Source organism: Miscanthus floridulus, chromosome 12 (assembly GCF_019320115.1).
Source record: "Miscanthus floridulus cultivar M001 chromosome 12, ASM1932011v1, whole genome shotgun sequence".
Lineage (NCBI taxonomy): Eukaryota > Viridiplantae > Streptophyta > Magnoliopsida > Poales > Poaceae > Miscanthus > Miscanthus floridulus.
Window position 1 is genome coordinate 63,635,257 of NC_089591.1, and position 13,471 is coordinate 63,648,727.

At 45.3% G+C, this 13,471-nt stretch overlaps 1 protein-coding gene and 1 pseudogene across 1 annotated transcript; both read left to right on the forward strand.

The window, feature by feature from the left end:
* The first annotated feature begins 6,170 nt into the window (after positions 1-6,170).
* Positions 6,171-7,362, forward strand: LOC136498476 (cyclin-P2-1-like). The gene has a single exon (XM_066494403.1). The coding sequence runs from the start codon at positions 6,407-6,409 to the stop codon at positions 7,082-7,084; it is 678 nt and encodes a 225-aa protein (XP_066350500.1). The 5' UTR covers positions 6,171-6,406; the 3' UTR covers positions 7,085-7,362.
* A 3,348-nt stretch (positions 7,363-10,710) lies between these two features.
* LOC136495259 (uncharacterized) lies at positions 10,711-12,508 on the forward strand (annotated as a pseudogene).
* The last annotated feature ends 963 nt before the right edge of the window (positions 12,509-13,471 follow it).

Sequence of the window (13,471 nt, forward strand, 5' to 3'; positions counted from 1 at the left end):
CCGATCTATAGTAGAGCAGGCTCATGAGATACAGATGCTGGCAAAGGAACTCCAGAATAATGAGTGTGAGTTGCCTGACAAGTTTGTGGCCGGCGGTATCATCGCTAAGCTACCACCTACTTGGTCGAGCTTTGCCACTACTCTAAAGCACAGGAGGCAAGTGTTCAGTGTGACTGATCTCATTGCTACTCTTGGTGTGGAGGAGAATGCTAGGGCAAAGGACACTCATGGCAAGAAAGCGCATGAGGAAAGTTCTAGCGCCAATCTGGTGCAAAAGAAGAACTTTCATGCCGCACAGAGGAAGAAGAAAAACAGGCCTGCAGTCAAGCCTAAAGCTGCAACTTTTAAGAAGAAGGGCAAGGAAAAAGAAAAGGGCCTTTGCTTTGTCTGTGGTGCATCTGACCATTGGGCAAAAGAGTGCCCTGACCGCAAGGATAAGCAGAAGAAGTCCGCAAACATGGTTGTTAGCGAATCTAGAGGATCTGGGTACGGTAATCATCTACCTATAGTTTTTTCAGTTTGTCTCTCGCCTGAGTAGTGGGTTGACACGGGTGCTAACATTCATGTTTGTTCTGATGTTTCTTTGTTTTCTTCTTATCAGGAACAAAGAGATTGCTCCTTGCTGATGGGAAACGGTACGCATGCTGCTATACTTGGTGTTGGTACGATCAATCTGAAGTTTACTTCGGGAAAGATCGTGCAGCTAAAGAACGTGCAGCATGTCCCCTCCATCAAGAAGAATCTCGTTAGTGGATCTCTATTATGTAGAGATGGCTTTAGACTTGTATTTGAGTCCAATAAATATGTTGTATCAAGTATGGAACCTTTGTTGGAAAAGACTATGAAAGCGGAGGCTTGTTTCGCTTCTCTTTGATGGATTCTTGTGATAAAATTGTGAACCATGTGAGAAATAATAATGAGTCTAATGTTTGGCATTCCCGACTCTGTCACATCAATGTTGGTTGTATGACGCGCTTAGCTAGTTTAAAATTAATCCCTAAAATCGATCTGGTCAAAGGGTCTAAGTGCCATGCTTGTGTTCAAGCGAAGCAACCTCGCAAGCCTCACAAGGCTGTGAAAGAGGCGAGAAATTTGGCACCGCTAGATCTCATTCATTCTGATCTGTGCGAGATGAATGGTGTATTGACCAAAGGAGAAAAGAAATATTTCATGACTCTTATTGATGATAACACTAGATTTTGCTATGTGTACTTGCTAAAAACAAAGGATGAAGCAATGCATTATTTTAAAATCTATAAAGCTGAAGTAGAGAACCAATTGGAAAGAAAAATCAAACGGTTGAGGTCTGACCGTGGGGGAGAATACTTTTCACATGAGTTTGATTCATTCTGCGAGGAACATGGAATTATTCATGAGAGGACGCCTCCATACTCCCCCTAATCCAATGGGATTGCCGAACGAAAGAATCGCACTCTAACTGATTTGGTTAACGCCATGTTAGACACTGCGGGACTTTCCAACGAATGGTGGGGTGAGGCTATATTGACGGCATGTCATGTCCTGAATAGAGTTCCTACAAAGAATAAAGAAGTAACACCATTCGAGGAATGGGAAAAGAAAAGGTTGACTCTCTCATACCTACGCACTTGGGGATGCTTGGCCAAGGTGAATGTGCCAATCGTCAAAAAGCATAAACTTGGACCAAAAACTATAGATTGTGTGTTCCTCGGTTATGCTTTACACAGCGTCGGCTATAGATTCCTAGTTGTAAGCTCTAGAGTACCTGACATGCGTGTTGGTGCAGTGATTGAGTCCAGAGATGCTATATTCTTTGAGAATGAATTTCCTATGAGAGGAAATGAACCTAGCACATCTAGTCAAAAACCTGTTGATTCCCCCGTGGCGCCAACAGAACATCTTGAACAAACATGTGTTGAGAATCCAGAGGAGGATAATAGTGGAGCTACTCGAAAGAGTAAGAGACAGAGGACTGTAAAGTCTTTTGGTGATGATTTCACTATATACCTCGTGGATGACACTCCAAGCACCATTGCTGAGGCATTTTCCTCTCCCGACGCTGACTACTGGAAGGAAGCAGTGCGAAGTGAGATGGATTCAATTATGACCAATGGAACTTGGGAGATTGTTGATCGTCCTTACGGGTGCAAGCCTGTAGGATGTAAATGGGTGTTCAAGAAAAACCTTAGGCCTGATGGTACGATTGAAAAGTACAAGGCAAGGCTTGTGGCTAAGGGTTATACCCAGAAAGAAGGCGAGGACTTCTTTGATACTTATTCACTAGTGGCCCGATTGACCACAATCCGAGTACTACTTGCCCTGGCTGCGTCTCATGGTCTTTTCGTTCATCAGATGGATGTTAAGACGGCTTTCCTAAATGGGGAGCTAGATGAGGAGATCTACATGGATCAGCCTGATGGCTTCGTAGTAGAAGGTCAAGAAAGAAAGGTGTGTAAATTATTGAAGTCTTTGTATGGCCTAAAACAAGCACCTAAGCAATGGCATGAAAAGTTTGATAAAACTATGACATCTGCTGGTTTTGTTGCGAATGAAGCTGACAAATGTGTGTACTACCGCTATGGTGGGGGAGAATGAGTAATCCTGTGCTTGTATGTGGATGACATACTAATCTTTGGGACAAGCCTCAATGTGATTGAGGAAGTCAAAGACTTTCTGTCAAAGAGCTTTGACATGAAGGATTTGAGAGTGGCTGATGCGATACTAAACATCAAACTTCTAAGGGGAGAAAATGGTGGGGTAACACTTGTACAAACTCACTATGTGGAAAGGTACTGAGTCGCTTTGGTTATAGTGACTGCAAGCCTGTGTCCACTCCCTATGATTCAAGCGTGATCCTAAGAAAGAACCGAAGAATAATGAGGGATCAGTTGAGATACTCCCAAATCATCGGCTCGCTAATGTACTTGGCTAGTGCAACAAGGCCTGACATCTCATTTGCTGTGAGCAAATTAAGCCGGTTTGTTTCAAATTCGGGAGATGATCACTGGCGTGCTCTTGAAAGAATATTGCGCTATCTAAAGGGAACGTCGAGTTTTGGCATTCACTATACGGGATACCCGAAGGTACTCGAGGGCTATTGTGATGCAAATTGGATATCTGATGCTGATGAGTTAAAAGCCACAAGTGGATATACATTCACACTTAGAGGTGGCGCTGTTTCCTGGAAGTCTTGCAAGCAGACCATCTTAACAAGGTCAACAATGGAAGCAGAACTTGCAGCACTTGATACCACTACTATTGAGGCTGAATGGCTCCGTGAGCTCCTTATGGATTTGCCGGTGGTTGAAAAACCTGTGCCCGCAATTTCTATAAACTGTGATAACCAAACAGTAATTATCAAGATAAACAGTTCAAAGGACAACATGAAGACCACTAGGCATGTAAAGCGGCGGTTAAAATCTGTCAGAAAATTGAGAAACTCCGGAGTAATAGCATTGGACTATGTCCATACGTCTAAAAATCTGGTAGATCAATTTACTAAGGGACTATCGCGTAATGTGATAGATAGTGCATCGAGTGAGATGGGACTGAGACCCACATGAAGTTCTATCGTGGTGGCAACCTATCCTATGTGATCGGAGATTCCGTGAATTAGGATGGTGAAACAAGCTATGGGTAGACTGAGGGAAGAGACCCTTTTTAATAAAGATCAATCTCTTGAGTAATGCACTTCTCTTCCTATCTGTATGGCAGGTTAGTAAATACCTCAATGTGATCTGAGTGGCTTAATAAGAAGCAAAGATGTCGGCCTATAGGGCATCTTAAAGGAACACACCTATGTGAGTTCGATTGCTAGTCGCAATCTATGAGATTTGGGTGATCTCTAGATACTCATGAATAGGCCAGGAGTATGACTTATATGCTCCAACCAGAGGAGATGCTACAGGCAGCCTAGTATCAGTAAAGGAATCGAGTGAGCCTCACTTTGCACAAAACTATCAATTCAAGGCATAGTTCATTGGTCAGTTGTAAATGAGTGTAAACTCCTTTTCTAGATGGATGTTCAACTTAACAGTCTCCATCGAAACACTGGTATATCAAACAAGCTCAGATCTGAAGACATTAACTGTGAACTTCTGAAGTTTGGTGGGGATTGTTAGATTAATTTGGGCCAGGCCCATTATTTATTCTAATTAATCAAATAAACTTCAAAGGCCCACAATTATTGTTAAGTGAAAAAGTGACTAGTACCATATGGGAAATTTACTAAAAAGGTTATCAACTTAAATAGTGAGTCTTAGGACTCTCACATAGACAAGTTGAGAGGGAGAACCGGGAGGCCACACGCGCGCGCCGCCGCCGCCGAGCCGAGCCGCGCCACCCGCCCGCGCGACGTGCCGCGCCGGGCCGGGCCGGGCCGGGGCCGTGGCCTAGCTTAGTTTGGCCTGGTTTTGTCGCTTGGCCCAACCAAAACCCTAGCCGCCGCAGCCAACTCCCAACGCCCAACCACCCTGTCCAGGTTCATTCCCCCGACAGGGCCTAACGGACAAATGGGAATTGCGCGGCTATAATGAGAGGAGGGCGCCCCTGTTCCAGGTGTGCGAGACCCGACTCTTTCTCTTCCTCCTCTCCGCAACATCTGAGCGCTGAGCTGTTCGTCTGCATCTCCGACCGAAGTTCCCTGCGCGCACAGAGAGCTTCGGTAGCAGGCCTCCGGAACTTCCCCCGTCAAGCGTACCTGCACGGGTAGGCGGGAAATCAAGTTTTTGGGGAGCGCCGGCTTCCCGGTGCGACTGCTGCCCCGTCTGCAGTTTCCTGTTCGGGGGCTTCTGCTTCCTGACGGGAGAGTCTCGTTCTACTGCTCCAACGCCGCACCTGCAGGAGCTTCCCGTGCTACTGCTGCGACACCGCACCTGCAGGAGCTTCTCGTGCCACTGCTCCGACACCGCACCTGCAGGAGCTTCCCGTGCTACTGCTGCGACACCGCACCTGCAGGAGCTTCCTGTGCCACTGCTCCGACACCGCACCTGCAGGAGTCTTCCGGCGCGACCTCCTCTGCAACATGGTGGACACGAGGAGGACTGGTGGCCGCACCAACACCAACGACGGAGAAGATGGTGGCTCACTGTCCGCGGGTACCGGCAGTCCCACCCTAGGGTATAAATCTAATCCCACTGTGCGTTATTGTTCATATGCTATTCTGTTAGCGTTTTTAGCGCACTTGGTTGCTACACTGTTAAATACTATCTGCAGTAGTGGTGCTATTACAGTATGGTTAGTGGTACTGTTACTATTGTTTAAGTCGTATTTATGGATTAATATAAGTCGTAAATTGACCAAATGTTCAACATAAGCCAAATTTCACCATAAGGCTATCTCCAACGGAAGACCCATTACGGAACTCAAACCTAAAATGGGTCCCCAACACAATACCTATAGGCTCCAACAGAGTATTTATATAGAAGATCTATTTTAGATGTAGGGAGAGGTATAACATAAATCTGAGTATCTTCTCTTTTCGAGATCCATTTGCAGAAAAAGTTGTCTTTTGGTCTTATTGTTAGAGAAGACTAAAATAAATATTGAATCTATTGTCTGTAACACTGTTTAAAGACGAACGAATCTTGTTTTTTTTGGGTCGTGGTTGTTAGCCGACAAGGAAGCGATTAAATAGAGCCGGTTCTTCACCAGCCAGCAGGCCACGCGTCATAACGACGGCAAGAAAGATGCTCGTGTACCAGACCAGCAGGTAGCACGTACGCTCGATTCTGCGAGCCGGGACCGGAAGGACGGAGGAATATTTGGTTCGCTCGGTCGTATCGTCGCTGGTTTATAAAAAAATATTGTTTGTTAGTTTGTGTGAGAGAAAAATACTGTTTTGGTTGAAAATTTATAATAGTTTGCTGGTTTGTATGGTTGCTGATTCGTAAAGAAATACTGTTGATTGAATTACGTGAGAGAAAAATACTATTTCAACTAAAAATTTATAATCATTTACGAAAAGCCACACGAACAGCCTGACCGTATGGTACGGACAACACCGACAGGATGATCTGTAGGCAGTACTTGCTTTGTCTTTCGCGATTTGTCATAAAAATCCAGCCTCGTCGATCACGGATCCCCCACCCACGCTACCAGCCGAGCCAATCGATCAAGTCTGTCAGTCGTCGCTGCATCCATCTGAATTTCTTTCAATTTACTACGGCTTCCGGGCTCCTTCCTCGTGTCAACTTCACTCCACACGTCCAGCCCCACGCCATTGTTTATAGCTTCTCCGCCCCCCACAACTCGCCAACGCCCCCGCGTGTACAAGTAGCCACGGTTCACGACTCACGAGCTTGCAGTTCAGTGCAGTTCTGTGTGGTCGAGAGAGGCGGGCCGAGAACGAAGCTTGCCAGTCGATAGCAGCACAGGTCCCCGTGAGCGGATCGTGGGGGTTCGTGACCACCGACCCAGAAGTCAAGAGATGGCAACGAGCGAGCTGCCGTCGGAGTCGGACGCGTTCGCCTTCCCGTGCCGCGACGACGACGGGACGTCGACGGCGCTGTCGCCGCCGGTCGTGATCTCGGTGCTCGCGTCCATCCTGGAGCGGCACATCGCCCGCAACGAGCGGGCCCTGGCGACCGCCGCGGCACCGGGAGACGACGCCGACGGCTCTGAATCGGCGGCAGCGGCGACGAGGAAGAGGGTGCGGGCGTTCGACAGCGGCACGGTGCTGGACATGAGCCTGCACGCGTTCCTGGAGCGCTTCTCCCGGTACGCGCACGTCCCGCCGCAGGTGTACGTGGTGGCGTACGCGTACCTGGACCGGCTCCGGCGCCTAGGCGGCGCCGGCGTGCGCGTCGTCCGCGCCAACGCGCAGCGCCTGCTGACCACGGCCATCCTCGTCGCGTCCAAGTTCGTCGAGGACCGCAACTACAGCAACTCCCACTTCGCGGCGGTGGGCGGGCTGGCCCCCGCGGAGCTGGGCGCGCTGGAGCTCGACTTCCTGTTCCTGTTGCAGTTCAGGCTCAACATCTGCACTAGCGTGTTCCGGAGCTACTGCCGACACCTGGAGCGGGAGGAGAGCCACGGCGGCTGGTACTACCGCGTCCAGAGGCCGCCGCTCGACAGGGCGCAGCACCGCCAGGCAGCGGCAGCGTAGTAAAGCCAGTTCAGGGACAAGTTTTCAGGGATGGGCGGCCATCTCTGCGTCATCCACCAGCGGCAACTGGGGACTGAGAGCTGCGGCGTCGCGCTGGTAGAGAAGGTGTCGGTGACCAAAGGGCGCACGGAATGTACATAAACAGCATAATGAGTAATCATGGCTTGCACTATGAGTTTAGACTTGCAAGCATTGTACTCCAATGGCAAGCGTTCCTTTTTACCTCGATCGAAAATTATATATATATTCGAAGAGGAAAAGTAAAAAAAAATCATGGCTTGCACTATGAGTTTAGACTTGCACTATGTGAAACCATTTTAGATGAGCCGTGTCAAAGGGGGCTTAAGTAAGATTACCCCATTAACAGGGACCAGCGCTCACTTTGCCATCACTTTACCTCAACTCACGGCTCACGCTGGCCAAATTGCCAACCAAACCAACGAGACCAAATGATTCCATATCAGACGCGGAAAAGAGCTGGGAAAACGTATATATTTGCATGATGCGATCGTGTTGTCGGTGCGACATCGCCGTCAGCTAACTTTGCACATCATCATAAAAAGGCGGTGGTGGGCACGACACCGGCCCCAGCACAGCAGAGGACATCCCGCGCGCTGCAGCAACCCATCTGCCTCGCCCCCACCCGGCCACCGTGATACAACCATACGGTACGGTCATACGGAAAAGGACGCGCCTCCGTTTGCTCACGAAGCAGATGAAGATGCCGATGCCCCTGGACCCTGGTCCTTGCTGAGGATCTGTGCAACTCTCCAAAGTCCAACTCCAAACACATGGTCAGAATTAGCTGGAGCGACGACCGTGATGACTGATGATAACGTAATTTATGATAAACTAGTTCATCGACAAGTTAAAATTTCATGAGATATAAACTTTGATGTTACTGTTTAATACATATATAACTAATAAAATTAACTTGTATAAATCTACATGTTTTTTTGTTATTAATTTTCTTACACAACTGGTATATTAGATACTTCGTAGTCACTATCTAATTGTATTAAACTTATTGACTATTTATCTATATATTTTTCATTTATACCTCTATTTTTTAAACTTGCAAGGTAATTTTGAATATGCATTTAGTTGAAACCTTAGCTTATATTGTGGTGGCTCTTGTTGCAACCTCTATCTTATGACACCATGAATCTAGGTTTCTATTTCCAAATTTTAACCGTTTTAGTTGCTACAATTTTTTATCCTCAAGTTAAGCTAAAGCACTTGTGCTTATTGTATATTTTATTAACTCTTTCTTTCATATTTTATTGTAAGCAAGGATTTTAGATCATAGACTATACTCTAAAGTACTATACAATGATATGATGGTCATTTAAAATCTACACCACATCTTTTAAAACTGATGTTAGAGTTTGAAGTAAGATTTAAGATGGGGTATTGGTTCTAACCTCAAGATCCTTACTAGTATTTACCCGAAATGAATCTTGAATACTAGGTAGTTAGCCAATTTTAGTTTGTACTAACCTCCCACACTTCTCAAGATGTTTTAATTCTCTGATCAAGTTACATTTGTAATAATATTTCTTTATCAAAATAGAGTTCTTACATCGGTATGTTATTGATATAGATATATCAAATGTTTTAGTAGAATATAGATTTATCTAAAATAACGATATTTATAAATTATATGTCATGGTATTAGTATAATCTAAATGATTTGTTGGTATCATTACTATATGAGTAGCTAAGAAAATATTTTTTTTATGATTGTTAAAACATAACATATATATATCTATTGCTCATGCATGCATATGTAGTTAATCCACATGATGGCACAATTGTATGCTTATTCTATTTAGTATTACAAATATTAAAAATAATAGAAGTGGTAATGTTGAAACATAAGTATGCTTAAACTTTTTTTTTGATAATTCATATGTAGATTTGAAAGAATAATTTAGTTTTTTTTAATAATGGTAAAAGTGGTAATTTAGATGCAAATTTAAGAGGTTAAGTAGATTATCTGTCATAATGGTAGGTGGATGATTATATACAAATTTAGGATTACTTTAGATCATGTTTTGTCATGGCATATGTGGGTAATTTAAATATGGATTCATGGGTCGTGTTATGTTGTTTTTCATGATAGCAAAGGTGGGTTCTTATTTAGAAAAAAAAAGAATAGATCCCAAGGTTATACTATTAAGGGTGATTAGAGTCTACTGAATTGATGGTAAAATGATTCTAATTTTCATGAGAATTCCTAATTTTTTTTCTAGCACCTCTTGGGAGGATTGATGTAGAGGCTCCATTGGGAGCATCTAGATAGAATATCTAATACTTATCTTTTTTGTAGAGTGGTATGTATTTAGTTCAAACCTAAGTTTAATTTATATAAGCTCATGTTGCATCTATTTCATTTGACATTATGAATTTATATTTTAGCTTTCAACTTTTAGTCTTATTATTAGTTGTTGCAATTTCTCTAGTGCTTATTGTATCTTTTATTCAAAATTATATTTTTTGTTTTATTAAAAATGAGTCTAGGTCACATGCTACACTCTTAGTTACCGCAATGGCATAAATAGTTATTTCAGCTTGCACCATGGTAACCTTGATGTTGAATTTGTTATATCAAAGTATTATTGCCTTATGATACTATCAATCTCTCATCTTCAATCTACCAAGACTGAAAATGGGGTGCACTACAAGCTATTGTTGTTGCTTCATTTGCTCTGCTTGCCCTCCAATAGCCTCTACATGCCCACTAGACGATGTTTGATGAAATGTTTTGCATCAGTCTTCTATTATTTAAGATTATGTGATTAGCAGTGTGCATCGGTGAGAGATAGATTTGGTCTGTATGAAAATTTGAAAGTTTCGTTTGGAAACCCAAAATGAATTCTAGAGAAAAATGTTTTTTTTTTCCTGAATGCTCTACGTACAGTATGAGATGTTTACACTCTTCCTGAATGTTGAAATAAATGATTTATTTCTATTCACTTCACGACAAATATACATTTATCTTGAATCCTTATTTGCAATTTCTGAATTAGTTGACATGCTTACCAATCACGGCATCATTTGATACTTCCTTGCTAAACATGGCGCTAAGTGAAACGCATCAAGTTTTGTATTGTAGCCATGATGCAAGCATTGCTAGTTCTTTTGATAATGTAACCAGTTTGTTTGAAACTCAATTGAAAATTAGAGACTAAACACTAAAGTTAAAAAAAGAGCTCAAAACTAACTTCAAAAATAAAATAATACTTGCCATGTGTCACTAGCTTAACCAGAAGAAGGAGCACAACGCTGCCAAAGAGCGTGTATATATATAGCAAACACTAGGATTAAGCAGTTGAAAGGAAAGGTTTGCTGCAACTGTGATCACCAGAGGCGTGTGGCGCTACTATAGCTCGGAAGGCACCGTCATGACCATCTTTTTTTTTTAACATAATCATGACCATCGAATCTGTCGCGCGGTAATGTGTGAATCTCCGTCGTCCCTGGTACGTGCATGTGCACTTCTCCACGGCACATTAATTTGACCTTCCTCTCACCACATGTTACCATGACCTCCAGAGGCTTGTGCATGGCGCTATAGCTCGGAAAGACGACACCGTCGAGACCATCGAATCTGTCGCGCGGCAATGTGTGAATCTCTATCGTCGCTGGTATGTGCATGCACACTTCTCCACATCACATTAGTTTGACCTTTCCCCTCACCACATGTTACCCATGACCAGATGCCACCGTCTCCGTCACCACCGCAGCCGTCTCGGCCGCCGGGACAGCCACCGGAGTACAAGCACTTCTGTCGAGTATGCAACAAGGGGTTCACGTGCGGCAGTGCGCTCGGCGGGCACATGAGAGCCCACGGTGCTAGCGACGTCGACGGCTTCGGCGCCGACGACGACTCGCTCGGCGACGAGGCGTCCGCGCAGTGCCTGGGGGCAGATCAGTGGGACACGGTGGGAACATCGGCGACGCACGCGTATGCGCTGCGGGTGAATCCGAACAGGCTGATCATAAACTGCGGGAAGGAGTTTACGTCATGGGAGCTTTTTCTTCAACACGGGAAATGCAACTCGGAGGACGAAGGAGAAGAAGAGGTGGATGAAGAAGAAGAGGTAGATGGGTCAGGCTCTCTACGTTCGTCATCGCCAGCTTTCCACCGTGGTGCCGCTAGAGCGGTGCACATTAGGAGAGGAGGAGGACCTTGCGAATTGTCTCGTCATGCTATCGTCGTCCAAGTCCAACAACGAGCAGGCGACTGTTACTGCAACGGATCATCAGGTGCTAGCAAGTGCATCTATCAAGGAAGGTGATGGAGAACCGCCGTTGCAACCGCAACAAATCTCTTTTTTCACACACGCACAAGAGTCAGTTGTGGCACTGCCTTCTCCAGTAGCTACGGTGTCACAATACATATCACCTGCATCACGTGGAGTTTTTGAGTGCAAGGCGTGCAAGAAGGTGTTCACCTCGCACCAAGCTCTTGGCGGGCACCGGGCCAGCCACAAGAAAGTGAAAGGCTGTTTTGCTGCCAAGTTCGAGAGCAATGCCAGTGAACCAGCACGCCATTCAGTGGTCATTGATACCAACAATGGCAATGGCACGGCTGCTGCTGTCGATGAAGGCAATGCAGGTGCAAGCGCAGATGCCACAAGAGTTTTTGCTACCACTGGCGTCGAGACCAATGTAGGGACGAGTACTGAGGCAACATCATCACTGTCAATGGCGCTTGTGCCCATCGGACACAATCCATCAGCCGCCACCACGCTCGCCGTCGCAGCACAATGCAAGAAAAAAGCCAAGATACATGAGTGTTCAGTGTGTCACCGCCTGTTCACCTCTGGGCAGGCACTCGGAGGCCACAAGCGATGCCACTGGCTCACCTCGAACACGGCAGACTCTTGCAACCCGGTGGCGGCCGGTATGATCCCACCCCTGACTGAAGATCTCGTCGGCGTCGTCAAACACCAGCTCAGCCTCCGACCGATGGCGGACGTGCCGGAGCCAGTGCTCGACCTCACAATCGCGGCAAACCCGGTGGCACTAGCCGCTTCCACGGCGCGGCCCGAGGCCAGCAGCAGCTCTTTCCGTCTCGACGTAGCCCCGGTGCACTTGCAGCCACTAGTCGTCGCCGTGCCAGGTAATGTTAGCCACCCGAAGAAGGCTGCAGCGATGAGCTGCCATGCCACGGATGCGGTGGCGGAGGAAGACGAGGCGGACAGCACCACAGCCAAGAGAGCTAAGATTAGCGATCTCAAAGACGTGGTGAGCATGGATGGTGAGCCCACGGAACCATGGCTTCAGGTTGGCATTGGTTCCTCGTCGGCCGCAGGTGATGACAGTTGACAAGGGCTGAGAATCAGCTATTGATTAATCGACTATGAGGTATTACGGTACATATTATTGCATTAACTACTAACTCTAGCTCAGAGCATGAATGTACAATTTGTGGAGTCTATTGTTCTATTTATGTATACTTTGATTTCTTTTTTTTTTCCTTATCTAGATTAGTATATACTTGCATCATCATATTAAGACTGAAATGTACTGCTGTTAAAGACTAATTAAAAGCAACAATATGGAAGACAACATTTTTCTCTTGCTGCAATATTTGTTTTGTAATTGATCTTTATAGCATCAAACTTTAGCCGTTAGCATATGATTTTGTGGCTTCGTATATTGTACTTATCCTCTAAATGAACCTCTCTACTCAACACTTGAGTGTTTTAGGGGCTTCTAGCACCCGGGTGTTGCATGCCACCAAAACACCCGGTTGAGAACCCAAACAAAATAGAGTGTTTCTGATGCAGGAAACACTCGATTGTGTCATGACAATAGGGTTTAGATCAAAAGAACCAAATAAAATTTACAAAAATATTAAATAAATAAATAATAGCCAGGTTATTTCTATGGAAGCCAAATTAGAAGATTTCCAAAGGGGAACCAAATAAAACATACGGAAATAAAAATAGCCAAAAAAATCAGATAATTGTTCGAGTAATTGTGACCATTCTCATCTACGACAATCAATTTACACTAACGGAACACAAAACTTACACCTAAATAAGAATAGTAAAAATATAGTTCAATAAGACGTAATCCGCAGATACTAAGCAAGGAGCAAATCTACCACGCTTTCTATAACTTTCTCGACCACGGTTGTGGTCGCGGTGCAATGCATGCATAAAAGATGGATCAGGCTGCGTGCATGCATGGTCCAATGGTGGGGTCCAGCGGCTGCTGACCCGGTGTAGGGGTGAGGTGGGCGACGTAAGCTCGAGCAGTTTTTAAGGCACGGAAGCAGCGGTTTCCGACTGAACATCATTGTGCGGACGTGGTCACCAACACCCTGATCTGACGTACAGGAAAACGAGAGTGCGCGCACGGATAGGAACA